Source organism: Patagioenas fasciata, chromosome 15 (assembly GCF_037038585.1).
Source record: "Patagioenas fasciata isolate bPatFas1 chromosome 15, bPatFas1.hap1, whole genome shotgun sequence".
In the NCBI taxonomy this organism is placed as follows: Eukaryota; Metazoa; Chordata; class Aves; order Columbiformes; family Columbidae; genus Patagioenas; species Patagioenas fasciata.
The window spans coordinates 15,837,715-15,865,325 of record NC_092534.1 but is presented as its reverse complement, the minus strand read 5'-3'; the positions used below and the strand labels follow the sequence as shown (position 1 = coordinate 15,865,325).

The 27,611-nt window shown below is 53.2% G+C and overlaps 2 protein-coding genes across 3 annotated transcripts in view; both read right to left on the bottom strand.

The window, feature by feature from the left end:
- Window positions 1-14,222, bottom strand: part of INTS1 (integrator complex subunit 1) — a 28,938-nt gene extending 14,716 nt beyond the window's left edge. For both annotated transcript variants that reach the window (XM_065850658.2, XM_065850659.2), the window contains exons 1-25: window positions 14,113-14,222; window positions 13,173-13,463; window positions 12,399-12,595; window positions 12,022-12,159; window positions 11,139-11,298; window positions 10,686-10,791; window positions 10,231-10,417; window positions 9,947-10,092; window positions 9,502-9,643; window positions 8,974-9,150; window positions 8,621-8,729; window positions 7,953-8,073; window positions 7,210-7,287; window positions 6,543-6,700; window positions 5,257-5,353; window positions 4,754-4,845; window positions 4,395-4,455; window positions 3,818-4,015; window positions 3,430-3,559; window positions 3,063-3,242; window positions 2,822-2,971; window positions 2,075-2,254; window positions 1,787-1,891; window positions 781-948; window positions 345-456 (exon numbers count right to left, since the gene is read on the bottom strand). In XM_065850658.2, coding sequence (XP_065706730.2) covers window positions 345-456; window positions 781-948; window positions 1,787-1,891; window positions 2,075-2,254; window positions 2,822-2,971; window positions 3,063-3,242; window positions 3,430-3,559; window positions 3,818-4,015; window positions 4,395-4,455; window positions 4,754-4,845; window positions 5,257-5,353; window positions 6,543-6,700; window positions 7,210-7,287; window positions 7,953-8,073; window positions 8,621-8,729; window positions 8,974-9,150; window positions 9,502-9,643; window positions 9,947-10,092; window positions 10,231-10,417; window positions 10,686-10,791; window positions 11,139-11,298; window positions 12,022-12,159; window positions 12,399-12,595; window positions 13,173-13,463; window positions 14,113-14,170 — 3,541 coding nt within the window. In that variant the 5' untranslated portion in view covers window positions 14,171-14,222. The remainder of the gene's footprint in view (window positions 1-344; window positions 457-780; window positions 949-1,786; window positions 1,892-2,074; window positions 2,255-2,821; window positions 2,972-3,062; window positions 3,243-3,429; window positions 3,560-3,817; window positions 4,016-4,394; window positions 4,456-4,753; window positions 4,846-5,256; window positions 5,354-6,542; window positions 6,701-7,209; window positions 7,288-7,952; window positions 8,074-8,620; window positions 8,730-8,973; window positions 9,151-9,501; window positions 9,644-9,946; window positions 10,093-10,230; window positions 10,418-10,685; window positions 10,792-11,138; window positions 11,299-12,021; window positions 12,160-12,398; window positions 12,596-13,172; window positions 13,464-14,112) is intronic.
- Window positions 14,223-14,821: 599 nt separating this feature from the next.
- Window positions 14,822-25,915, bottom strand: LOC136108521 (lysosomal alpha-glucosidase-like). The gene is made up of 20 exons (XM_065850350.2): window positions 25,780-25,915; window positions 23,564-24,101; window positions 23,219-23,364; window positions 22,121-22,286; window positions 21,517-21,613; window positions 20,372-20,491; window positions 20,008-20,126; window positions 19,808-19,939; window positions 18,939-19,049; window positions 18,040-18,153; window positions 17,789-17,873; window positions 17,339-17,456; window positions 16,862-16,995; window positions 16,587-16,738; window positions 16,268-16,416; window positions 16,036-16,177; window positions 15,805-15,903; window positions 15,515-15,679; window positions 15,289-15,435; window positions 14,822-15,050 (listed from the first exon to the last, which is right to left on the bottom strand). The coding sequence occupies exons 2-20, from the start codon at window positions 24,089-24,091 to the stop codon at window positions 14,988-14,990; spliced, it is 2,787 nt and encodes a 928-aa protein (XP_065706422.2). The 5' UTR covers window positions 24,092-24,101; window positions 25,780-25,915; the 3' UTR covers window positions 14,822-14,987.
- Between the last annotated feature and the right edge of the window lie 1,696 nt (window positions 25,916-27,611).

Below are 27,611 nucleotides of genomic sequence, written 5' to 3'. Positions count from 1 at the left end.
GTTTGAGACAACCTGGGAATAAACACTGTAAAGCGGAAATAAATGTGAACTACATATTGAGTGCCCTGTTCTCACACTACAAAAACTCCAGAGTACTCCTTGTTTAGCAGGGAGAGACACCATCATTCTAATATTTCCTGCTGTCTACTGAAGGAAAAAATAAGCCTGCAAATCCTTCAGTCTGTGCAGCAATATTCCGACAGATCTTACAGCTACAAACAAATATTGCAAAGGACAAGTCTGTGAGTAGAGGATTAACACCTGCCTGACCTGTTAGGAGATGGCAGATAGAGGGAAGGTTCTCAGTATTGTCCATGATCCCTTGAATAAATCTCAGCACTAACCTTGAGGAGGCCCTAGTGTCAGGAGAATAACCATGGCATGAACCACGAGGATGTGCATAGTGGCCGTTTCCCCACTAGTCCAGCGAAGGAACACCTGGTCTTGAGACTCTGACTGGAAAAAAGCACAAAACAAAACCAAACCAGTATGAATGATGTTGGGGAGAAAAAGGAGAATGAGATCTATGAGATGCAGATGAAAGGAGAACATAAGAACAAATCTGTCAGACCAAAGTTCAGCCTAGCCCAGTATCTCCAACAGTGGCCACAAAAGATACTCAAGGAAAAGTTGAGTAAGTTTTTTATGTACACATACACTTGGCTCTGATACTATGCCAACTTCCAATTGGATGAGGGAATTCTTGAACCAGACATGGTTTCTACATACTCAGCAACCCACTTCATTCCAGCTGCTTTAGCAAGGCAGGGGGGCACTCACCCAGCTGTACACCTCCTCGCCCTCCTTGCTCTGGCGCATGCGTTTGATGTAGCGAGAAAAGATGGAGAGAAGAGCAACAAGCACTGCATCTGATTCAGCACAGTACGAGAGCTTGGAGAAGAGGTGAGACATGATGGTAGAGCGTTCCACTATGAGTCGGGCCACATCCTGCAAGGGGAAAAGTTCCATGAGGTCTTTACTGAATGACATAGCCAGGTCCTCCTACTTCATTGCATCACATTCTCCAGTTTCCATCATCAGCCCAGTCAACACCACTCTGGAGATCAATGTGTAGAGTCAAAAGTAAAACCATCACAACAGGGAAAACATCAGTGTTTCACGCATCTTGTGACACCTTAGTGTCCCTAGTTGTAGCACACCTGCATTCTGATGCCTCCCATTACAAAGTGAAAATGTACCTAGTAAAAATCCGTGTTTCTCTGAAGAAACAGATATACTGACTTACCATTTAACTTCCTCCACATATCTAAACAGATCTGTGGAGGTAGACAGAGCATAAGGGCCTTAAATAACAATGAGAAAAGGGCAACCAGAGATAGAACTATGAAAAAATCTTTGTTCAAAAAAAAAAAATCTTAACAAATTAGAAATCCAGTTTTGGTTATAGGAGAGTGCATATCCCATCACTAAGGTTCCTGACTTCCCATTCTCTCCCCATATACATGTGACTGCAGTTTTAGCATCTTCTTTCTTGTGAAACATTACCAGGTGGTGGGATTTTTTTCTAACCAGTATTCAGTCTCACACTCCCCATAGCATCTGGGATGGGCTGCTGGACTGGAGGTTATCGCTCTGATACCATTTCATGATATGAAAGCAAAGACACAGGTTACCTTCCAACATATCCGCAAAAACACAAACATGCAGTTATCAGATTCACATGCTCCTCACAAACTCATCCTGCTGGTACAGCAGTAATGTGTCTGCCACTGTCCTGAGCCACACCAGCTGTCCCCTGTGCAGCCCAAGCAACCCAGCCTCTCACCAGAGCGAGGTCATTGTGCTGCCCCTGCTCCTCCACGGGTGCGTGCTGGGAGAGGTACACCAGGTAGGCACTGATGGTCTGGGGATCTGTCTCCATGTGGATGGCCTAGAATGAGAATTCCTCTCATTAGAAATCAGGATTTAATGAAAACGAGCACCAGCATAAGAAAATTTGCTTTCCAAGCATGTACATGTCAATAGTGCACCCACACACAGTTTGCTCAGATTTGTTTTAGCATGAGCAGGACAAAACCTAAGCTTGTCAGCCCTTCCAGCTACTGACACCCACCTGTTGCAAGGCAAGAGCTGTTGTTGCTCGAACGCTGTCAAACAGCGGCAGCCTCGGGAGGTCTCTCAGAAGCCACTGGTACCCTTGCAGCAGTTCAGAATCACCAGAGTCTTCCTCCATGGGGTGATCTTTCTCCTCTCCGTCACGCAGTCCTCCTTCTGACAGCACCAAGGACAGGCCCTGCAGAAGTCATGGGGACAAAACTGTTGCATTTGAAGCCACAGCCGGACCAGTAGTTTCATACTAGTAAATAGAAACAAGCTTCAAACATCATGGAATGATCCAAACACAGCACACAACAGGTTTCATATCTCGTACAATGCGTTTGCTTGGCAGCTACCCCGCAGGAAGTTTCAGTCTTCTGGAAGCGTAACCTTTTGGAGCTCTCTGCCATTTTGCTTGACTTGACTATGCTCTAGAGTACCAGACACTCACTCATTTACATTCCCCATAGACAACAGCTGCTGCCAATTACTCCACATAGCACAGGATCTGCTTGAGTCTACACCTGAACTTCACAGGAAACAGCAAAACCCAGCTCTATCTTAAGAAAAGTGCTACTTGGCTGTTGAACAAAGAAGGCTTCTGAGCGGCAGGGAGTGGGAGTGCATTTGATGGGGTGTGGAGATTGAGACAAGTTACTGAAGGATGACATGAAACGATTTCACTGTGCTGGCTCTGGACACGTGAAAATCCAGGACTCCGCCCTCAGCGTCTGACAAACCCCAGTCAAGACTTTTGTTTTACCTTCATGGCCAAGACCCGTGAGGCCACCTGGGAGGAACTCAGGCGTCGTAGGAAATAGTCAAGCACCTCGCAGGTTGTCTGTTCATCTGCTTTCGGACCCAACAGCAAGTCTTGCAACCGTCCAAGCAACTGCCTTTGTTTCTGTTGTCTCTGTGGAGCAAGAAATTGGCCTTTCCAATTAAATCAAATCCAGGATGCACAGAAAGCAGGTAACAGAACTGATCCTCGTGAGACTACTCACCTGGCGTTTCTTGGCACGCTGCTCCTTACTCTCGCCCTCCTCTTCTTCTTCACCTGAGGTCGACTCATCAGCAGCATCGTGAAGCAGGAACTCACAGAGGCACTGCACAGGTAGGACATCCAAGGAGCCCTCGCTGGACTGAACTAGATCTGCCAGCCATGGCATTGACTGCGACGAGGCCTAGGAAGCAGGAGAATGACAACAGAAGATCAGAAGAACAAAGATGCAGCACCCTCATAATTTAACTCCTGAGCAGTAAACCACCTTCCCTTGCATCTTGTTTAGCTTCTTTTTGCCCCTCGCTCTGCTCAAGTTCCAGAGACAAGGGATCAGATGCCAACGTAGTCAAGCCATTGAGGGAGCCCACCTGTCTTTGAATGATGTTGAGAAGAAAGTCGGGATGACGACTGCGACACAGGAGGTGGCCTAAGCGAAGCGACTGGTTCAGGCTTTTCACCTGCTCCAGGACATGCGGGGGAGGTCTGCGTGGGGGGCCCCTGCCAGAGAAACAAGCAGTTATCCACAGGCAGAAAAACCTTCACTCGTGTCTTGATGAGGATCGGGCAGTTCAGTAGTGCATGAGGGCCACGTGCAGGTGCCAACAGAAAGATAAGGGCAAAATGTGACACATATCTCATAAGCTACCAAATCTCAGGGCTTTTCTTGCCCCCATGAACCACCCCACAAGCAGTAGGGTTTCCTGACGGCGTTATCTGAGATTTCATTATAGCACCAGACTGCGGAAGGCTACTTACTGAGGGTCCAGGCTGGTCAGCTGGGACAGCAAGAGGCTGCTGCTTTCTGTAATGGTTTGTTTTGTGGATGCAGCAGCCAGATGACCCTCAAATGCAAGAATCTCCTGCTTTTCTCTCTGGGAGATTTGAAGTTCACGATTAATCATCTCTGTGCGTGTCTCCTCATCCGTCAAGGTACATTGAGGATAGGAATAATTACTGAGAAAATAAGTTAAAAAAGAAAACTGTTACCTTGGTCTATTCAAAAGTCATGAACCGCAGTCAGAAAGTCCCTAAGACCTTGACACCCGCAGGCAACGTAGGAAAAGCAAGGCAGCTTCCCAATGGGGCCAGGGAGTTCAAGACCTTTTCAGTAAGGTCACAGTCACCCGTCCCTTTTTCTCAGCTTTATTCCCTTGCTTATAATTTCTCTGTTGAGTGGGACAGGTGCCTTCCCCCAAACTCCAGTGCTGCTGCCAGTCAGCTTATTTTACACCAGTTCCACTGGAAAGGAAGGAGCCAGCTGGCACAAAATTCATTCAGAAATACATGTTTTTGTTGGTCTGTGTGATTTATGTAGGAATTTAAATATACAAACTTGGTCATGACCATTTCCATGAGCATCTTCAGAGACGGGTACTCCTCCCAAGCAGCCAGACCTGCAGCAGAGAAGGACAATCAGGGATAGAGGAAAAAAAAGTGAGGGTCTTTGTACACATTCTAACACACTCCGAGGTGGGGAGACACACCGCAAATTCACTTCGGAACAACTCACCAAACTTAGACAACGTAATTCCAGCCACACACTAGCTGAAACCCCAACACTGTATTTTTGCACACATAGGGAATACACAGTTAGTTAACTGTGGTTATCTCACCACCCCAGCACAGGCCTTTGAACACAGGCAACCAGACATCAGCGGACAGCACCTTGGCATGAGGAATGTCCACACTCACCTATGTTTTCAGGATTGAATGCAGCCACTACAAGCAGGAGAGGCCAGGCTTTCCAGTAGAGGGTAGAAATAGCTAGATTTGGAGGCTGGTACCTGCAAAAGCCAGCAACAGATACAAGAGGTTCGATTTGGTTACTTAAGGCCATCTGAGACTGCTTTTCTCCTTAATCATGCACTGTTTAGACTCAGCCGCACCACTTCTGTGGCTTTAAAAAAAAAATAGAATAAAGTAAAAAGGCTCTCTGAGGAGGGACAGCACTATTCAGCTAAGAATTTCCAGACCAGAGAGGTCAGAGTGCTTGCAGGTGAAAGTCCATTCCATGGCTCAGGTCTAACTTGCCCTAGAGAAACTCCCACCCAAACATGACATTGAAAAGGCCTCCTCATGATTTTGTCATTAGAAACTGTAAAAGGGAAAAGCATCTTAAAATCTGTGAGCTAGTACTGTTAGTCACAAGAGGAAAGTGAGCCAGATCACAAGACTGCCCATGTGATAAGCCTTACCCTGGGGGCAGCTGGATATTCTCTGGATGGTGGTAAGTGCACAGATTTAAGACTGCATCGATCAGCTGGATTCTTTCTACCCTCAGGACCTCAACATCTGGAGGAGGAGAAGAAAAGACTAAGCAAGTTATTGACCCGTCTACCTGGCTGAAAGTACTTCAAGAAAAGCATCACAGTATAACAAAAATTTTACTCCAAGCAACTATGTTATTGTGGGCTGCTTCTCATATTACAGGAACAAAAAGAGAAAAGAAAACACCACCACTTAAAAAGTAGCAACACTTCAAAAAGCTGTAAGTCAATATATAAGGATATCGAGCTTTTCAGCTGCAATTTGGTTGAAGTTCTTAAGGGCAGGTTTTTTTCCCAAACGCATCCAACATGATACCTGTATCTTTTTCAGAACTCAGATTCGCTGCTGACCTGAAGGAGCAAGTGTATCTGCTCAGAACTTCTGGGGCTCAGAGGAACTAAAAATGCAGTTTAACTTTATTGCAAGTTTTCAGACTGGCTCTAACTTAACTCCACATCTTTCAGTATTTGAAATGGTGCAGCATATAAAGTGCTACACTGAGAGCCTAGACACATTTCCACACCATAATCAACAGCAAAGTCTGATGAGGTCTGGATTAGACTTTGCTATTAGCCAGTCAGCACTAAGAGCATGTAAGATGCTTTACAATCAAACTCTGACAACCCCCTCAACTCCGACACAAACACCTATAGCTCAACTGAACACACAAACTCTCCACAGATTCAGGAATTTGGACAAACGCTGAATGAATTCATAAAAGGGGAATAGCTAAGGCTGCTTTTGTAACTGCTATTCCATAACAGTGTTTGAATAACAGCATTGGGAGGAGCACACAATACATGGGTTAATTACTTTAACTTCCAACTCCTTCATTTTTGCATGGCCTAAAAACTTCTACTTATTTTAGAGCATGTATAAAGGACTAAATTGAATTTAGAAATGTTAACTCAAAACTTCACGTGGTTATTTGTGGTTCCTCTTCCTCAACACAATGAATCATTTCCCAAACACTCCATGACAGAAAATTAGTAACAGGGAGAAACGGCAGGAGAAAATGAGAAGCTTCTCCAGTGAGAAAGCAACAGTAATACGCCTGGATTTGAGCCAAATGCTAAGCCATCACAACTAAAACATGCTTTAAGTGATGTAAAGGCTCTTTGGTACGTGGTAGGAGCCACCTCAGCCTTGGGTGGCGGTAAGGACGTGCAGACAGAAGTAACCACTTGCTGGCTGGAGTTTTGTGCAGTCTTACCATCCGCCTGCACAGCCGCAGCCCGCTTCACCAAGTGGTCAGCGAGCTCCATGGCATCCGCAGGGCCGAGAGGAAGGTCCCGCGACAAACCAATCACAAGGATCCGCATCAGGGTGTCTTCAAGGATGGGCACTTCGGAGCAGAGGCGAAGGAAGAAGCTGCATGAGACATGACACATCAATCACGCTTCTCTTGGCAGCAGCATGAGGGTTCCTGAAACCCTCCACAGACCCCAGAACTCATCTGAGCAGAAGATAAAACACTGTTTAGTTTACAATCCCTTCCCCAGTCTCCAGCTCCAAATACAACTACCCGAAACAAATTGTTTTGCTTGCACTGCCTTGTACCTCTGCACTTCGGCCTGCTTGAGTCTGAGCTCCCCAACGTTACTGCAGTAAACCACACAGTGAAGGGCTGTCCTTCATACAATTACAGTGTCAAGATACAGAACAGCTTGGCACAGGGAACAGAAGTGAAGGAGGAAGAGGAACAGATGGAGAATGGAGCAACATCCCTCAATTTTAAGACAGATGAAGAAAATCTAAGAACAGTTCCAAGCCTTTCCAAGACAGAGCTATATAAGGAACACCAGAAAACACCCATTCCTGTGCCTCCGGCTACAGCAGCTCCGCACCTGCACCCAGCTTTGGGTAGAGCACACACTCACTTGCGGTCACTCTCAGGCGGCCAGTTGTCCCACTTGTAGTAGGTTTCTGGCTGTTCTGTGAAGAGCACCTTGTGGAGGCTGTGGAAATGAAGGGTAAACACCACACCCGTGTGAGATTCACGAACATATTCAACACTCCACACTCCCCAAACTCCTGCTAATGCTTCCCAGCCTACACATGAAGGAGCCTCCTCAGATAAGCTCATCTAACAAATGTAACAACATGAATCATAACAGAGAGGACTACACGGAATGGGCACTGGGCTTTTATACTCTCAGCAACATATCCTTCTTACTATTAATTCTGGCTTGATCTGTCTCATTAACATCTTGAGCCAGACCCCAGGACACAATCAGAAGCAGGCAGAGAAGACAGTACCATGTATGGAGCCCTCAACCACACAGTCTGAAAAAGCATGTCAGATGAAAGAACATCAAGGGGTCCACATGGATCATGCTCAGTCAAGGAACTGGAAATTTTCTATTGGGTGGACCCAAATACTACAAGTCAGAAATATCTTCCATTATCATATATTCCTGGTAAGAGGATGCATCTGCACAAATTCCTGAGAGGGAGACAGTCCCAGCCTGAACTCTGCTAAAACAGCGTCTCTGCTATCTCTCTGATAAGGGGAGAGAAGTCTTACCAAACTCTGCAACATTCATGTTTTTTCAGAACTTATCATACACTGTTGAAAAAGCAACTGGCTATGCACAGCAGATCACCAGGCTGACTCTCTTACCAGTGCACATAGTCCTTTGGAGCCAGCTTGCTGATAGACGGAACGACTGTGTGAAGCCACCAGACAGCATCTCGCTGGATAGCAGCAATTTGGTTCTGGAAAGAGCGCAGCACTTCCAGGTCTGCAAAACAGTAAGGTTACAAACTACATGTGCATCAGAGCCCATCAGGAGCCAAGCAGGAGAGGGTGGCTGTTCCAAGAGATGATAGTAACAAGGGCTCCAAAGCATCAACAGAAAACTGGGGAGATGCACATCAGACAGGCAGCGCGGATGAATTAGCGTTCTGAGAAGACGACATCTGGGCAGCCACACCAGTGCCACCCCAAAAGCCTGTCTCAGTGCCACCCCAAAGGCCTGTCTTTGCAGCATTAGGCACTTGGTAATCCTTACGGCCACCCCTCCAGGCATGACCCAGCTTCTCAGTCCTCTCCACACACAGTTTCCCGTTCCCCAGCCTCTCACCCTCTGCTGGGGTTCACTGGACATTCACTCAGCCACACAAACACCACATCTGCCATCCTCAGGATAACAGCAAGCACCTCTGTGCCTCTATTCAGAATGGAGGCTTACACCCCCTCCTAACTCTTTCCACAACGTTACTCAGCACTGCCAGAGGGTATCTACCAAGCTTCCCATCTTCAGAGGGACCCTAGGTTGTTCTGCTTACTCTTTTTCTCTCCTTTGTCCCAAGCAATTCCAGCTTCCTTCACCTGGGCTGTGATGCCAAGCATCATGGAGACAGCTAGCAGATCAGTTATATGGATGACAAACCGCTCCTTAAACAAACAAAACAAAACAAAACCAAGTGAGTTGAACCAGCAACGCCCAGAGCTGCCTTCTGGAACAGTGTTTCATCAAAAATGGCAATCGCAGATGTTTGGAAATAGGATGTGGGAGCACTGCTATGAAATGTGAGACACAAATACTAACTCAGATAACAAAGACAATAGAAAGAACGGCCAGAAGAGCCCAGTACCCCACTGGTACACTCAGCAGCACAAGGGTCAAAGAAAGCGGTACCTTGAATTCCATCTCTGCATACTGGGCCTCCTTCCGCTCCTGCATAAGACCCAGGCAGAAGGCCTGGAAGTTGATCTCGTGTTTCGTCTGTTTGATGATCTCTCGCAGTAGAGCCCGTGAAGCTCGCAGGTAATCATCCTTAGTAGTCAAAAGATCCTGGAACACCATTGCTAGGTACTGAGGCCACAGAGAGAGAGAAAAATTTCAGTGCCTTGTAATGTATCTGTATCTACACAATGTAAGACAAAAGGAAACAATGCTGGTGGCAGATCTGTCCTTCAGATCCCTGGGGAGCTGCAATAACACTTGTGTCACAAAACTCCGTTACAACAAGGTTGGTCAACCAGAATGCGGGAGTTAGGAAAAACCCATGTACATTCATTCCTAACAACCACAATAATATTTCAAAACAGTATGAGGCAGATCACAGAGCTGTCTCTGGAAAGATTTAATTTTAGCCTCATATCAACTAAATCTCTTGGGTGGGGTTCTGGGATCACTGGCAGTCACGCAAGACATTTCACCTACCTTTGGAGCTTGCTCTGAGCTATGCTGGAGCACAGTGTACAGGATCTGCATGTTGTTGGGATTTCTTGCATTTGATAGCTCATTGAAAATCACAAATTTAATTGTGGTGCCCAGGTTATCCCTGTGCGCATTCAGCAGCTCCCTGCAAGAGACCAGAGGTATCAGAGTTGAAGTTTCATTGCGAATAGATCCACTGTTTTGATTTCTCTTCAAAGTATTTAACACACAAAAATTAAGAGGATAGAGGCACACAGATGTCTGGCAATATCAGAAGATTATTGAAAGACTTCCAGGCCAATTAAATTCATTTAAATATTACAGAGAACACTCAATGGTCCAAGCTGGTATTTAAAACCACCGTGCAGAGACACTGAGACCGTCGAGGCCCTGGTCACAACTTCCAGAGTGCTTTCTCTTCCCATCACAGACACAGTCACTCGCTCACCTGACACACAGCATGTAGTGGTTGAGAAGGACTTTTGGCTTGAGACGAATTTTGATCAGGTTGGAGATAACTTCCATGTCCTCTGCTGTGTGGGTGTTACAGTTCATACAGACTGACATCAGCAAGTCCTGAGCTGGCTTGGTCAACTGCAGGGGAAGAAGAGAAAGCCTACAGCCACCTGCCATCACAGATCAGAAGCGTAACTGGCATAGAGTATGCCACCCTCCTGGCTGGATTCCAGACCTGGTCCAGAACATTTGTACTTCAACAGCTTCTGTTCTTACCTTTGGATTCTGCAGCCACATCTCCAGCCTCTGCACAGCCATCTGCCGCACCTCCTTATAGCCACAGGTTGCTGTCAGCAGTCGAAGGAGGTTCCTGGAGACATTGTCCATTGGCTGGCGCCGGTTGAGTTGGTCCCGCAGCATGTCTAGAACATATTCCTCCACGCTCTCTGCAAGGTCATCATACCTGGGCCACACAAAGGGCATTTTATTCATTTCCATGCAAGCCAGCTTGGCCACACATCACTGTGTCCAGAGATCAGCATGCTTTCTTGTTTGTGGTACACATTACAAACTAACAAAATCTACTCTTTTCTCCAAGAACCAGTTGTATCTGATGTTTAACATCCTCCAGCAAATGCCACAGGATAACGAGTGCAGAGAGGACGCTCCCTGCTGCAGCATTGCACAGACAGATCTGCCTCGTGCCTACGTCAGGAGAAGACACACTGTACCTGGACATGAGCTGGCCCTCCTGCTCTGGGCTCATCTTCTCCTCTGCAATCAGCAGCTCACTCTGGCTGTCTTCCTCCTCCGTCATGGAAGGGTGTGGACTACTCCCTAAGAGAGACCAGCACACAGCACACTCCATGAGACAACTCTTCTTTCTAGAGATCACTCACGCTTCTGTATGTTCGGTTTCTTTCAAGGATCTCCTACAGCAACACTGAGCTAGTTGCTTCCTCACACATATAGGCACATTCTCCACATCTCTTTCACTGCCTGCCCTCAAACATCCCCTCGATGTTCTCCTGTCTTTTCCCAAAGAGAGGAAAAGCAATGTCTAGAACTCAAACTCTGGTCTGTGTGACTCCATCCAGTAACAAACTATTCTTCCCACTCAATAAGCTCACCAGGCTCCAGCCTCTCCCCACCCCTTTGCTTCCACTTCCCAAACATCTTCTTACCAGCACTAAGATCCCCTCCACTACGTCCAACTTCCCCATGCAAGAGCATGCTCTTAGGAGGCATCTTCGTGTTAAAAGCTGTTTGGATGTTCTCCACAAACGCCTTGCAGTGAGGGCTGTCCACCCAGATGCGCTCCCCAAGGGAGTCCTCAATGTAAACCTGCAGAACACAACACAAACCACCCTCAAGCCTTTTTTTTTTTTCTGCAGTATTTCCTAGCTTCCCCAGTTTTTACTTATTTTCAATATAGAGCTCCAAAGTAGGAAACTACCAGAACCATGGCATGGATAAAAAACAGATCAGATGAGTGCAGCAAGTCACATAACAGCAAAAAACCCAAAGCAGCACACCCCAACCTCTTTTAGGCACAGACCCTCTCAAGCAGGAAAGCTGATTAAGCTTTAGCAAAGATTTTACAACTTTTACCACCAAAATATAGAAGCTGGTCTTTTAAAAGCTTAGGCTTTTAAAACCAATGGGTTGTCTTAATCCCTATGGATAAACTGGAGAATAAGAAGTCTTTGGGATGCTTATATCAGCACAGATTGTCAAAGGCATCTCAGAAAACAGCCAAGATAAGGCACCAAAAGACAAAGGAGACTACAGCCAACAACCAGTGGAGATTTTCCTTTAAAAAAAACCCAACAAACCAAGGACCCTGATTTTTTCTCTCATCATTACAGCATAGGCCCAACCTCTAATTTCTGCTCCCCGCAGCTGCATTCCCCACGCTGGGCAACTGAACACTGGATACCCCCTTCCCCTGCAGCAGGAATAAACCCTCTGCTTCTGTCCCGCTCCCAACACCCTCAGCCTTCCCAACTCTGGGCAGTTTTACTCAGTCCAGCCCCATTCTGGTAGAAGCTCCCATGATTCAACAACCTTGACAAAGATCTCTGGCCAATTCTCATCCTCTTCATAAGCTGCCATGAGAAGGTTGCAGGCCAAGACAGACACGAGGCTGTTCCCTTTAGCTTTGAAGTTGATGGAGGCATCTCTTCGGAGTAGGCTGCACAGTGCCTGAAGGATCATCCATAAAGAAAAATCAATTAAAAAAAATAATCAAGCCATCTCGCAACAAACATACAGAAAAGCTTTAGAAAAAGAAAAGCGAGTGCCAGCAGCTTGCCACAGAGCTACAGTATTTATAAAGACACTCAGGTTACACTCTGGCTTGAGAGCAACCTCAACGACACCCGCAAGCTGGCAGCAACGATACGTCAATAAGCCCAAGAGTCGCGATGCAGCACGGCCCTCACCTCGATAACCCCTTCAGTGGCAAATATGTTAGGTTTGATTTTTGCCAGGTACATGAGGCTCAGGTACAGTGTGGTATCAGGTTTGGCTCTGTTCATTTTCAGCTGCTTCACGGCTCCACACAGCACCCCCTCGATACGGTCATCGTTGCCTTCTGCCTCCGCTGCCTCAATTTCATCCAGCAGCACCGTGGGGACAACTGCAATCATCAACACATGGACATCAGTGTTCACCCTCACACAAAACAACCTGCTGCTAGGTGCTGGCAGGGCCAGTCACCAGGAAAGCAAAGCATGGACCTGCTCACCCTCACCCCCTACAACAGTTTTTCCCTACCTAATTGATACGAAAAGTTCTGTCTCACCCCTGACAATACTCTGATTATTTTTTGGTTGGCCCATGCTAGAATACTCCTCTGTAAATGTATCAAACACAAGAAAACAGAATAACACTTCAAAAAGCAAGCAACATGCAGATGCAGAGTCTACTAAAGAAACATATTGATAAAATACCACAATCCAGACTCAAAGATCTTCTCAGGGAGTCTTTCAGACGCTGCTACTAAGCAGCTAACAGACAGGATGAACACAACCCAACGCAGACCGGAGAGGAGACAAAACTGTGACTATATCCAGCAGGGGAAACCCTTAAGGACAGCACACAAATGTTAGTGTTTGGGTTTAGATAAAGGCTTTTAGGTTGAAACTCTAGGGAATGGTAAATTGAAGTTTGCATCCTCGCTTGCCTGTCACAGCAGAAGCACAGTGAGGCCTCACCTTCGATCGGGATGACAGACGGCTCCTTGATGGAGGGTGAAATGGCTCGTTTCTCTGCCACAGCCGCCTCTGCCAGGCGTCCCAGGGCACTGAGGGGAGGCGTGGAGGGGAGCTTGGGGCGCTTGGTCAGGCCAGTCAGCCCCGCTGGGCCCGCTAAGGCAGCCGCCGCGTCCCGCTTGCGCTCGGAGGGCAGCCCGGGGGGCGCTGGTTTCAGCAGAGTGACAGCAGTCTTGCCCTCACCACTCTGCCCTTTGGAGCCCAGCGCGATGAAGTCTCCCGGCGGCGGGTGTGCTGCAAGGGAACAGGCATTTCAAAAACTGATACAATGTCCTGAGCTGGAAGGGACCCACAGGATCATGGAGTCCAACTCCCGTTCCTGCACAGGACACCCCACAGGTCACCCCGTGTGTCTGAGGACGTTGTCCAGTCTCTTCTTGAACACTGTCAGGTTGGGGCTGTGACACCTCCCTGGGAGCCTGTTCAGTGTCCAGCACCTCTGGGTGAAGAACCTTCTCCTCATGTCCCACTGACCCTCCCTGGCACATCTGCCATTCCCTGGGCTCTGTCACTGGTCACTAAAGAGAAGAATTCGGTGCCTGCCCCTCCTGCTCCCCTTGTGAGGAAGCTGCAGACCATGGGGTCTCCCCTCAGCCTCCTTTTCTCCAGGCTGAACAAACCAAGTGACTGTAGCCGCTCCTCATACAGCTTCCCCGCCAAACCTTCACCAGTTTCACAGTCCTCCTCTGGGCACTCTCCAGTAGCTTTATATCCTTTTTATCCTGCGGCACCCAGAACCGCACACAGCGCTCCCGAGGAGGCCGCACCAGGAGACGCGACAGTACCGGCCGGCGGTGACCGGAACCCCGCGGTGACCGGAGCCCCCCGCCCGCCCGGGCCCGCCCCCCTCCCCGGGCAATGCGGCCGCGGCTCCAGGACACACCGGAGGGTTTGGGCACGGCGCTGGGCCGCCGCACGGCGGCCGCCTTGGGCCGGTTCATGGAGCCGCCGAGCACAGACCCCTCCGACGGGCCACCGCCACCCGGAACCGGAAGTTCTTATTCACGCCCCGCCCCCGAGGTGCAAGCCCCCGCCGCAACACTGGCCCCGCCCCCAATGACAGCGCCGCCTGCTGGCGGGAGGGCGCGCCGCGGAGTGTGGGCGGGGCAGTGACGCCTCCCAGCGGGCTGGAGGGGGAACTGCACCCCGGGGTGGCGACGAGAGGGACCGGGGGTGCGGAGTCAGAGCGGGGTTCGGGGGGATTTGGGGGAGGGTGAGGACACAGAGGGACGGAGATAGGCGGTGCGGGGGCTGGGAGGCTGAGACTGGGTATGTTGGGGGGGACTGGGACCAGAGCGGGGAGTCACAGGTTTGGGATGGGGGGACTGGAACCAGGGGGCTTGGACTGGTGCTGGAATTGAACAGCTGAGTTCGGGGGGATCAGGGATTAAAGTGGGGGGCCTCGCAGCAACCAGCTGCCCCCCACCCCTTGTCCCCCCCCCATGTCACCACCCCATCCCCACATCACACTCCAGGACAAGCTCTCCAGGTGACTTTATTGCAGCGGGGACCGCAGGCACACACACCCCGACCCACACCCTGACCCCCACCACCCACTCGGGACCGCGTAGGGTCACCCACCCAAACCCCTGCCCCGCGCCCCCCATCCCCAGTTGCACTGGAGTGGGGCCCCATGGCAGCAGGTGACAGTCCCCACCGCCTCCTCCATGGCAGCATCCTGACCCCGAGGGCTGGAGTGTTGAGCATCTCCCGCACCAGTGGTCTGGGCGAGGCGGGGGTGACGCCGCAGCCCCCCACTCACAGCCACTGCAGGGAGAAGCCCTGGCTGAGGCTGAGACCGAGGTCACCCACGGTGAGAACCTGCATGAGGACAGGAGACATTTTGGGAGCACAGCCTCTGCTGGGGACATGGGGATCCTTTCCCCCACCCAGCTCAACTGAGTTCTGCTTCCCCTGAACCCCAACATGGCAGGAGAGAGACCCCGGAGTCCTCACCCACCTCCTCCGCCACGGACCCTGCAACACGGGCTGGGGAGGAGGGATGGACACCCCCAAGATGGAGACCCCCAGGACAGGGCATCCCAAGCTGGGCCCATACCTGGTTGTCCAGGTAGGAGAAGGGCTTCTCCTGCCCATTCAGGAGGACCTTGCTGGGTGGTTCCCGCACCCCAAAGATGCTCAGCGTGTTAATGGTGACCTCAGTGGCCTCGGTGCTGGCGTGGAGGACGGTGGAGGTGAAGATGTTCTGCAGGAGGGGACGGTGTGAGCTCGGGGGGGCTGGGTGTCACAGGACCCCCCACCCTGCCCTCCCCACCATGTCCCACCTGTGTGACGTTGAACACCAGGTAGGAGTAGCTGCCTCGCTCAAAGGTGTCCAGGCTCTCGCCATCATCCCAGAAGAGGTCCCCCCAGGCGGTGCCACTCGAGGACAAGGCCACAATGAGGCGCAGAGGGTTCCCCTGAGTCGCCTTGCTGGTGGTCCCTGGTTTCTGGGGTTCAAAGAGATGGGTGCTGTAGGGCCACAAGCACCCGAGATAGGGTCTGGGAGCTGAGGTTCTGGTGGGGACACACAAGCTGTGGACAGGCCCCGGAGAGGTAAGAGGTGGGTGCTCACCTGCGTGGGCAGGATGGCACCCTCCCGCACATGCAGGTTGAGGTGCTCCAGGGGAGCTGACATCTTCAGCATCTCCCCACTGCTGTTCACTGAGGAGCCCTGGGCAGGCAGTGAGAGAGACACGGGTGTGAGGGGGTCATGGGCATGGCGGGGGGCTTGGGCATCCATGGGGGCTCGCTGGACTCAGCCATGTCTTCCCATCCGCATCCACACGACGGTCAAGCTCCTCACCGTGTAGAAGTCGTACCACACGCCTCGAGGGAGGTAGCCTGTGACCGAGTCCACCTCGGGCTCCAGCACCGGTGTCACCAGCAGGCTCCTGCCCCACAGAAACTGACTGTCCAGCCCCAAGGTGGCCACATCCCGGGGGAACCTGTGGTGGGATGGAGACACCACTCGGATCAGCTGCTTCTCCATGATCCAGCCAAGGCATCTCCCCAGCTCCCGGCAGGGATGCTCTTACTCAAAGAACAAAGGCCGGGCCACAGTGTCCCCATGCAGATGGGCACGGTGAAACAGGGTGTAGAGGAAGGGCAGGAGGGAGTAGCGGATGAGCAGCACGTCCTTCATGGCTGTCCTCGCCGCGGGGCTGAACACCGTCGGGTCCTGGGCCTGAGATAGATAAGGGGAGTCAGCGGCCACCCCATCCCCATCCCTGCTGGGCATTCCCACTGCTCCTGAGCCCCCGCATCCCCCATCCCACATCCCATATCACCCATCTCACACCCCACATCCCACATTCCACCCCTGGGATGCCTCCCACCAGGCTTGCTGCCCTCGACCTTCTCGTTCTGGGTGTTGTGGTTACGGGCGAAGGGGTAGAAGGCGCCGAGCTGCATCCAGCGGGTGCACAGCTCCTCCGAGGTGCTGCCTGAGAAGCCGCAGATGTCCGCGCCGATCAGCGGGATGCCGAAGAGGCTGAAGCTCAGCAGCCCTGAGGGCAGGGACGGTCCGCAGGGCACAGTGAGTTTTGGAGATGTCTCCAAACAAGCAGAAAGCTCGATGGAGCTGAGGGTGCTGGCAGCGGGGGGATCTGCAGGCAGCCCATGCCACCCACCTGGGATGGAGTAATACATGTCCTTCCACTGGCTCCGGTTGTCACCCAGCCAGTGCCCCGAGTACCGGCCCTGGCTGGGGAAGGTGGAGCGGGAGATGACGAGTGGGCGCTTCCCCCGGATCTGGATCAGTGCGCTGGAAGGCAACGGGAGAGCCGGGGGCAGGAGGTGAGAGCAGCCCACCAGGAGTTTGCCTTATCCCCCAGCAGTGGAGGGAGAGGTCTGGCCCCACCGCAGCCCCAGAGGGTTGGCCCAAGAGATACAAAGGTTCAGCACCAGGAACGGCCTCATGCACCCATTGCTCCCGGAGCAGCGCTGGCTCCCCTCCTCCCTCCGTTATTCCCATCCTGCAGGCTGTGATCAGCCAGAGCATCTCCTCTTTGGGTCTGGCACTCAAATCCTTTTCCAACACAGCCCCGAGCAGCAGGATTTTGTCCCGTCTCATCCCCAGGCTGGCGGGAAGCGGGATGCACAGGTACCTCGCTGTGGCTTTGGCTTCCATCAGCCCATAGAGGTTGTGGAGGTTGTAGTGCACCGAGGCTTTCTGCTTGGCCGAGGCACACACCGTCTTTGCAGAGAGGGAATCGCCCAGCACGGCTGCCAGGAGGGACAGGCGCGTTGGCACACGGTGGTGGCGGGGTGCAGGGGACATGAACCCCCCACACGTGCTGGCTCTGAGCCCGCCCTCCCGCACCAGAACCGGCCACCGCTGCCAACCCAGCGCTGAAAGCTCAGGCAGGGGGTCCCATTCTGCACCCTGACATGGCCATGACCACTGTGCAAGGCTTGGACACGGATACCGTAGGGATGGAGATATTCAGGGTATAAAACAGAGACACAATGTCTCTTAAAAATTGCTCTCTCCCACAGCATTTGGTTGTCAGTAATCTCAAAGCACGAGGTACCTCCCAGCACATCTACCTCCTTACCCGGGGTGTATGGGGGACTGTCGAGCTCTCCCGGCGGGCAGCCTTCTTCAGACCCATCCATGAAGTTGGATGGCTCATTCATGTCCTAAGCAAAGAAAATCATGGGGCAGTTTCACAGGGGAGGTTTTGGGGATCAGCAGATAAACCTGGAAAAGCTGCATTTGAGGGACAGACGGTCCTGCGAGGACACACATACTGGGTACAAGCCAAGCTGCTGGCAGGAGTGACCCAGGGGACAAAGAGGGACTTACAATCCAAAGGCCATCGAAAGGCACGCGGGCATGGAAGCGCTGCAGGTTCTCCAGCCACCACTGGTGTGTGTCTGGGTTGGAAAAGTCTGCGAAGGCTGTCAAGCCAGGCCAGACCTGTGGGGACACCACAAAACCATGGGTTCAGCACGGGAGGTTTGTGGGGGGCTGCCAGGAAGAGCAGGGTGCACAGGGCTGTGAGTGTGCCGAAGGACCTGGGGGTGAAATGGGCAATAAAACAGCAGATAAACCCAGGCTGAGTGCTTTGAGTCCTGGATGCTGTGAGCACAGCATCCCTCCAGCCTTCCCGGTACACGGGAGCCTCGGGGTGCTCGGGACCCCCCGCGGCCAATGGAGCAGCTGCTCTGCCTCTGCCTTCACGACCCCCAACACCACCCAGTCCAGGGCACGCCAGGGAAGAGCTGTGATTTCTCTGCACTTTGCCTCATTCCAGAAATTTTGGCCAATTCATTTTCCCCCATGTTTTCAGGCTATATTAAAAGCCCCCCTCCTTGTAGATGCCAAGGGAGAGATGGTGGGAGCAAATGGGGGACAAACTGGGAGGGAACTGCTGCAGAGCAGACCTGGAGGAGTGTGCCCATCATGCACAACCTCCCCTTGCTCCAGAAACGGGAAGGCAGAGAAATCAGATGACAGTCCTTGGGCAGCACCGCCGACTCCGTTAAGCTCATATGACTTCCACGGGTGCCTCAGGGGCTGGTTCTGGGGCTGGCGGAGCGGCCGGGAGGTGACACGCGAGGCTGGGGGCTGAGCCAGGCTCTGGTAATCATCCCGGAGAGGCTCCTCGGCCGCTTGGCTTTCCCTCCAGCGTGAGGGATGAAATCTCAACCCTGCTATTGCACAACCCTGTGCAGCTGGGATTTCCCCCCGGAGCTCCTCACCTGCCCGATGAGTGGCTGCCCTTTGGTGGTGTTGAGGAACAAGCCCCGTCTCAAGGCTTCATCGAAAGGCCAGTAGGAGCCGTTAGGGCTGGTTCTGCTGATTCCGGGATCCTGGGGATGGAGCAGAGGGTTAGTTAGTGCCTTTCCCGGCTCCCCCTTCACCCTGCCAGGCCGGTGTGATTCAGGGAAGATGACAACCCAGACGGAGTCATTCAGAGCCCACACACGGCGGCTGGTTCCCCCATGGGGAACAGAAACTTGCTTCAACACTCCCAGGCATGTTTTCTAAAATGCCACTTCTGCAAGTCCCCGGGACCTGTTTGGGTGTTTTGTGCAGGAGAGGGACAAATACAAGAAATCTTGTGCTTATGCAAGAAACATCAGGTCACAGATAGGCTTGGGTTACAACAGGGAGTTCAACAGGGAGGGCCCCCAACCTTTCCCTCCCCAGGAGGGCCCCCAGTCCCCACCGCCCCCAGCAAGCAGAACCTGCATCCCCTTTCCTTGCGGAGGGAAGAAAGGAGATCACAGCCAGGTCACAAGATCACAGCACCCACGGGGATGTGGGGGCACCCGAGCCCAACACCCACAGTTCCTCAGTTCTTTTGCCCACAGGGGACAGGGACATCCTTGAACTCCTGCAGCAGGCAGGAGCACAGCATGAGAACCTGGCTTGTGCCTCCACAGTTCCTGTGTTAGGAGGATTTCCAGTGGTAGTTTACAGCTGCCCGTCCAGCACTGGGGACCGACCTCAGTTAAAACCCCCCCAGGCCAGGGAGGCTCAGCCAGGGCAGCTAGCATCCCTTACACCTCTGCTTTGCATCCCAGCTCTGGACCTAAGACAACACAGGGGAAAGGATGGGGATTACCAAGATCATAACGTAGTGCTGCCCGTGTTTGTGGAGGTCTTCCACCAGTGAGGGGAGAGAGGCAAAGTTATGGGGATCGAAGGTGAAGTCCCGGTACCCGTCCATGTAATCGATGTCATTCCACTGCGCATCCTGCGGGACAGAGGCTCAGGGCTGGGGGACAGAGCCCGGACCCCCCCTCCACGGCTCTGGGGCGTTACCTGGGGGATCTGGTAGTTCCTCATGGCTCTCACGGTCTGCCAGGTCTCGTTGCTGGATTCGTAGCCCCAGCGGCAGAGGTGGAAGCCGAGTGCCCAGAGGGGCGGCATGGCCGGGAAACCTACAGCGGGAGAGACGGAGCACGGATGGGGTGTCTCGAGACGACAGCAGCATCTCAAAAGGACAGGAAGGACAGGGGGAAAGGAGGTGACTGTTGACCCCTGATGTGCTGCAAAGGCTAGGGATGGGATGGCTGGGGACCGCTGACTACTCCCCAGTTGGGAGGACTAGGGATGGTGGTGGAGACAGGGATGGGCATGTGGGGAAGGTGCCCACAGATGGCCATATCGGGGTGCAGGCACTTACCTATCACCTGCTGGTACTGCTGGATGACCATGTTGGGGTCGGGCCCCAGGAAGATGTAAAAATCCAGCACCCCCCCGATGGTCCTCCAGGTCAGGCCTGGAGCGGGCTGCAGGGCCACCTCTTTGCAAGGGGCAGGGAGAGAAAAACATGGTGAGAACTGGGGAGCATCCCCCAGACCCTGATCCCCACAGTAGGGACCAGGCAGCAATCCAGGTAACACTCATCTTACAGCAGGGGAACGGGGAAATCCCTGCCTTGCACTCAGCAGATGCTAAATGGGTATCTGGGGGCTTAAACCATCACAGCCTAGGGATATCCCTGCTTCACATGGGGAGAAAGCTCACTGTCTTAAAAATGTGCTCTTTAAACCCAAAGCTGTGCTGTTTTCTCAGCTCCTACTTAAAGACCAAGTACATGCACGGAGTTCTTCGTGCCCTCCACAAAAAATCCCCTCCAAAGTGAATCAAGAACTACTTGTACAAGTGAGCGCGGGGTAGCAAGGGCTTTCTTGTGTTGGGCTTTTCACACCAACAAGCCCCCAACCCTCAGCTCAGGAGGCTGCATCTCCCCCATGCTCTCCTCCTCAGGAGCATCACTGCATAAGGCTGAGCGCAGCTGGAGCTACAGCTGCACAGCATCGTCCCAGCTGGCTGCAAACAGGGACAGGTGGTCACTGGTACTGTCCCCAAGATGACAAGGAGCCCGCGGGAGCTGCTGTGTCCTCAGCTGGCACACACGGGAGGATCCCACGGCCACAGCTGGCGGAGCACAGCTGGGCAGAGCGCGGGCAGCAGTCGGCACCCCCGGCTGCACCCCCGCCGTGCCATGCTGCCAGGCCTGGGGGTAACGCCATTTCGGGTGGAGGGAGAACAGGCACGGACCTGCACATGAGGGACTTGCTTTTCCAAAGGCAACTCGGCAGCTGGGCGTGTGGTTAAACTGCTCAGCAGTTGCTAAAGAGCTTCACCGTAGCCAGGAAACAGATGGCTATGCTCAATAACGGAGCCATCAAACCACATCTTTCCCTTTTATGGCTTCCTCTCGCCCCAAGTTCCTGAACCAGCCGCTCCAGTAGCTCCCATCTGTCCCCATCTGCTGGGTCATCCTCCAGGGACAAGCCAGCCAGGGTCCCCTGGGACACCTACCCATTGCATTGCTGTTGAGGAGGAAAACGCCATGAGCATCTCCACCCTCCTCCATCAGCAGGTAGAAGGGGTGAGCGCCGTAGAGGTTGAACGATTCCTGCAAAGAGAAGGTGCTGCGTGAGGGAGCAGCTCCCAGCAAAGCGACAGCCCTGTTTCACTGCAAGCAAATAAACGTTCCTGCGTTGCATCTGCTGCCACCACCTAATCAGGCGTCTGTGTCCCTCCGTGGAGGACAAGGCGAGGGATGAGGGCCGTTTCGGAGCTGTGCTGAAGGCCATGGGAGGCTGCTTCTTCCTCACAGCTCGGGGTCTGCTTCTGAGCTGGGCTGGGCAAGGGGGAAACCTCCTGCCTCACCAGAACCTGTTGCATGAGCAGCAGGGTGGAGCGGAAAACACCCGAGGCCCTCGGAGTGCCAAGGGCGTTTTGTAATTGCTCTGAAATCCTCCCTGGCACGTATCTGCTCATCGGCCTCGACCAACCCCGGCCTCTCCCAGCGCTGCTGCCCACCCTCCTGCCATGTTTTCCCAGGGCTTGTCTGATGCACTGGAGAGCTGCACCCCCACCCTCGCCCCCTGCACCCCCGCGGGGATGGGGGAGATGGTACCGTGGGAGGGACGTCGCGCGCCCACAGGGTGAGGGTGTTCCAGTCCAGGCTGTGCAGGAGGCTGCCGCGGTGCTCGCCCAGCCCGTACAGGAACCTGGATGGGAGCGATGTGGCTATTTGGAGAAACTGGTCAGCGAAGATCAAGGGGGCCACGGTGGTGTTGAGCCTGCCAGCGTGACATCAAGGGAGAGAGTGAGTCAAGAGAGCATGGTGGGATCCATCTGGATCCATTTTCCTACCAACAACTGACCCCTTCCCTCTCGAAGCATCCCAAGGGCCAGTACGGCCACATGTCCCACCTCGCATCCAGCACAAACACCTTGGCCCAGGTGGCAAATTTGGGTCTGTGTGGACGCAAGGCACAGCCCAAGCCTGGACCAGCCTGACCCAGCCCAGTGCAGCCCTGCCTTTGACACCAGAAGTTTCCACCCAGGTTATTATTAACCACCCAGGCAGTGTGGCAGTGGGGTTTCTCAACCTGGTGTCGCTGATAAGAAGCTCCCAATTAAAGTGCAGACCACAGGTATCGGCAAATGGGAAGGAGGAGGAAAGGATGGGATCTCAAAACACCCTGGCCATACAGCAAGCAGCCACTGGTGCTCACCAACAGCTTAGTATACGCAAAGCCATGGAGGTGACTAAGGTGACTAAGAGCAGGGCAGCAAAGCCACCTGCAGTCCTTTTCCACAAAAAGCCTGGAGCCATGGGTGTCCCTATAACTTGGACAGCCGGGGAAACCCAAAAGTGAGGTGAAACAGGGAAATCCACAACCCTTCAGTGGCTCTTTCCCCAGGCCACCAGGTCCCTTATTGGTGACAATGTTCGGCTGCTGTAAGACCTGTCAAGGCATTGGGGCATCAGGAGGTTTTTGGAGAGGTGCTGATCCCACCCAGCCCCGCCATGGCCATAGCAAGCACATGGCCAGCCCATGAGGCCGGGAAGCGACGTGCTGTCACATCCCCAAGGGAGCAGCGCTGGAAGGATGAAGACAAAAAGTAATTATCAGCTGGAGATCCTGTAGTGTGCTTTTCCCTAAGGAAAAAGCTCTGGGAAGAGTGTGGGAGCCTGCCTAGGGATGCGGAGGAGATGGGTTCTTACAGCACCGTCCCTGTCGCCCTGCGCCGCAGCAGCAGCCCAAAGGGGTCCCAGGAGAAGTCCAGGCTGTAGATGGGGTTTTCTGCTCTCTTCATCACCCGGGGAACCTCGAGGGGAACCTCATACCGTGGGCTGGCTGCATCTGTTATCTGCAAAAGGCAGAAAACATGCTAAAAAGACCAGCAAAGCAAGAAGCCAAAGGGTTGGAGATGCTCATTGAGGCCACATTCAGCCATGCCTGGAGCACGGTAGCTTCCAGACTCAGTCTGAGCAGAGGATGGTCACCTATGGGATGGAGGGTGCAGGAACACAGTCACGAGCTCCGGGGGCTGCCAGTGGGGAGCTCACCTTGACGTGGAGCCGCGTGTCTGTCTCAAACTCCACGTCCAGCCTCAGCACTTTGATGTCCCGTGGGTAATAGGCCTTCTCTCTCCGCACCAGCAGCCCCACCATGCCCAGCGCCGTCTGGTTGAGGCTCTCCAGGGTGTAACTGGGGAAATCAGGGGGGTAGAAGCACCAGGGCACCCCCCGCTTGCCCCCCGCAGGTGGGGGGCTCTCGATGAAGCAGCATCCCCGACTTTCACAGAGCTCCTGGGTCACCACCACATGCCGCTCTGGGTAGCAGTCAAAGCGGTGGCTTTCGGGTACCAGCAGACATTTGGGGCGCAGCGCAGGTCCTGGCCAGCCCCTCGATACTTGCTGCAGCACCCAGACGGTGACGGTGCTCAGCAGCACGGCGGCCACCAGCAGCCCGCTGCCCACCCAGCACGGGGCCAGCTTCCCGCGGCCGGCGGGCGCTGGGGCAGACCCTTCCTCCTCCAGCCGGCACGACGCTGGCTGCGGCACCGCTGTGCTCAGCTTCTGGTACGACTTCATCGTCCTGGCGCTGGAGCGAGGGGGAGATGGAGGCAGGTGTGAGGCAGTCATAGAATCATTTTGGTTGGAAGAGACCCTTGATATCATCAAGTCCAGCCATTAATCTAACTCTAGCACTAAACCATGTCCCTAAGAACCTCATCTCCACATCTTTTAAACCGGGATGGTGACTCCACCACTGTCCTGGGCAGCCTGTTCAATGCCTGACAGCCCTCCCCGGGAATAAATTTTTCCTGATATCAACTAAACCTCCCCTGGCACAACTTGAAGCCACTTCCTCTCATCTTATCACTTGCTACTTGGGAGAAGAGACCAACACCCTCCATGCTACAACCTCCTCTCAGGTAGTTGCAGAGAGTGATAAGGGCTCCCCTCTACCTCCTTTCCTTCAGGCTAAACTCCCCCAGGTCCCTCAGCTGCTCCTCACCAGACTTGTGCTCCAGACTCTTCACCTGCTTCACCACCCTCCTCTGAACTCTCTCCAGCACCTCAATGTCTTTCTTGTAGGGAGGGGCCCAAAACTGAACACACTATTCAAGGTGGGGCCTCACCAGTGCGGAGTACAGGGGGATGATTGCTGTCCTAGTTGGAGAGGGAAAGCTTGCCCAAGCCTTGAGCCCAGCTTCTCCACTCCCAATGCCCACAGTTTAGGCAGAGCCTACCTGCCTCTGCCTGCCTCGGCACCCTGCACCCCTGGCTAGGATGCAGGCAGCAAACTCAACAAACGATGGCTTTGCCATGGTTGGGTGGTCCTGACCCTGCCGGAGTGCGGGGCGATGCTGTCACACAACTCTGTGTCAGCCCCGAGACAAAGCACCATCTGCCTGAACCCCATCTGCTCTTGGGGGGGTGGCAGAGCAGCCCCTCAAGGAGTTTTTCCTGAGTCTGAATGTATGGGCTGCAGCGTTTCTGGAAGCTGCAAGGAAAATCGAGCTCCCTCTGCCCATCAGAGCAGAGCCGTGGCACTGGGAACCACGGCTCCAAGGTGCAGAACATCCTCTGCTCTGAGCATCCTCTGCCAGCACCCAAATCCCTGAGTCAGAGGTTTTAGCCCCAGGGAGGGCTTGGCGAGGGAACGCTGAGGATCCGCTGTCAGTTTTTGCCTCCCACTAATAAAATCTGATTTTAGCACCATCTCAGGCAAACATCTCCCAGACTGTAAGTAAAGGAGACTCCCACGCTTAGGAGATCCCAGCACCTTGAACAAGAGACACAACTTTCTTCCTCACAAACCACAGGCACTCAGACCCCGCTCTCCTTCGCCCTGCAAACTGCACAAGCTCGGCAAAACGGCTCTCCCCGAAAAGCAGATTTTATTCCCCGGCAGCCTTCCCTGAGCTCCAGCACTAAAATAGCTCAGCCTGCCAGGGCCTTGCTCCAGAGCCACCCCAGTGCCTGCCCCCCGCAGATCCTCCGTCTTATGCAATCGCCAGTCGCTCCCCCACGCGTGGGGCGCTCCGGGGGCGGTAGCACCCACCCCCCGCGGTCGGCGGGCACCGTCGCACCCCGTATGCGACCCCTCGGCATGCCAGCAACCCATGCACCCCTGCTCATGCCAGGCCACCCCGCGGTGCCACCCTGCAGCGGTGGCGTTTGTGGGAGGGGGACACAGCCGGCTCCGGCAGCCGGGAGGTCCCCAGCCCGGGACCCTCTGTCCGGCCAGCCTGGGCCCCACTCCGTGGGCTTACATTCACGTGTCTCCTCTTGACATTGTGGCTGCGGGCAGGCAGGGGGCAGGCGGGCAGCGGGGCAGGCAGCAGGCAGCAGGCAGCAGGCAGGGCTACCAGCCGCTGCAGCGCTGCCTGCTGCACCGTAAAAACCCTACAAGACGCGCAGCCCCTACCGCTGCTCTCTAGTAGCAGCGCCTCCCCGTCCGGCTGGCTACTTACTCCTCTGGTCTGTGTGCTTTAGTTTTATTTGATTTCGTTTGTTCGTTTTGTGTGTGTGGGTTTTTTTTAAATAAATGTATCTACACTCAATGCTGTTCGAAAGACCCAGGGTGGAGAATATGGGAGATTAGTAATTTTTTAGGTTTTCCCCAACCTGGATGCACACAGTGTCTCAAAACTCAGGGTGAGAGCACTTCACCCAAAGCAGCATGAAAGACGTGCCTGTGCTGAACCCTGCACCGTGGCTTCAGGAAATTGTGATGCTGGGTGTGTTTGGAGCACATAGTGGGTGGGCTAGAGCCACAAAACCCAACACTTCCCAAAGCAAAGCCCTTTTTTCATCCAGGGTTTCACCAGAGGTCCTTTCTCCCAGGCTCTCCTTTTAATCTGGTTGATGAGTGTATATAATTGCACACTCCCTGCCCAGGCTTTCCCTCTCTTGGGGGACTGGAGAGCTGCTTGTTGTTTACTATCAAAGGCCACTACAGTCTGAAGGTCAGCAGCAAAGGACAACAGACCTTTGGAGCAGAGGAGTTTTCCCCAGGGAATGAAAACAAAAAGTTAAGAGCTGTTGTGAACAGAACAATTCACCCAGAAACAGAATTCTGGGCAACACAGCCACTCTCTTTCTCCATGCCATATGTGACCTGTCAAATCCATGTTGTTGCAAAGTTGGGGGAAAATACCTCAATTCTTGTGAGCTGTCACTACAGAGGATGAGACCCTTAGCCGAGACACAGCCCATCCCTCCTGCCCTTAGGGATGTCTCAGCCTTGGATGATGCAGGATGGCTCTGACCAGCCCTGATTATTACCAACTGGACAGCGCAGTGGGGCAAGTGGCCATGCTGGGGACAACAGTGGCCAAAAGGCTCCCAACTCCACACTCCTCTCCCTGCTTGTCTTGGATCTCTGAGCCACCAGAACCCACCATGGATGTAAAGGAGACCTGCAGACACACCTCAGAGGCATCAGCGGGGATCACAGGGATGGTTAAAATCTACTTTCCAGCCCCGAGCTCCCCCCGTCCCCATGCTGAGGGCAGGTTTTCAACCAGAGTCTGCAAATCTGGGAGAGGTGGAGGCCAATGCTGTTGCAGTCACACTGGGCGGCAGCTTTATGCCATCGCCTGGGAGGTGTAAGCAACCTCATTAGCTCAGTTCCAAAAAAGAACAGGGGTTTCTTAACAACAGGGAGGTGCGTCTCCCTGAACTTCACTTCAGCCAGGGCTCACTCTGGCTGCACAGACCCGTGAGGCTGTGGCAGGTGTGCAGGTCACCATGTTTTGCAACTCACATTGTGCAAAGGGAGCAGCGAAAGACGGGATCTTACTTAAAGCCTCAACTATGGCCCCTAGGTCTGCTCCAATGAGGACATTTGGGCCCAAGGCTGGAAAGCATGGATTGCACAGGGCTGACACAAACTTTCTAATATAGTTATGAACACAAAAAAATCAGAGAGAGCCCAGTTTTGATGGAGGCCGTTGGGTTGGGTCAGCCACCTGTGTTATTACATTTTTGGATGCATTTTCATCACTGTTGGGTGCTCCCAAGGTCTGTAACTTCTCTCACCCCATTGGAGTCAGGTGTTGTATTAGCATCTCTCATAATTGCATAAGCAAAGAGTGAGGGT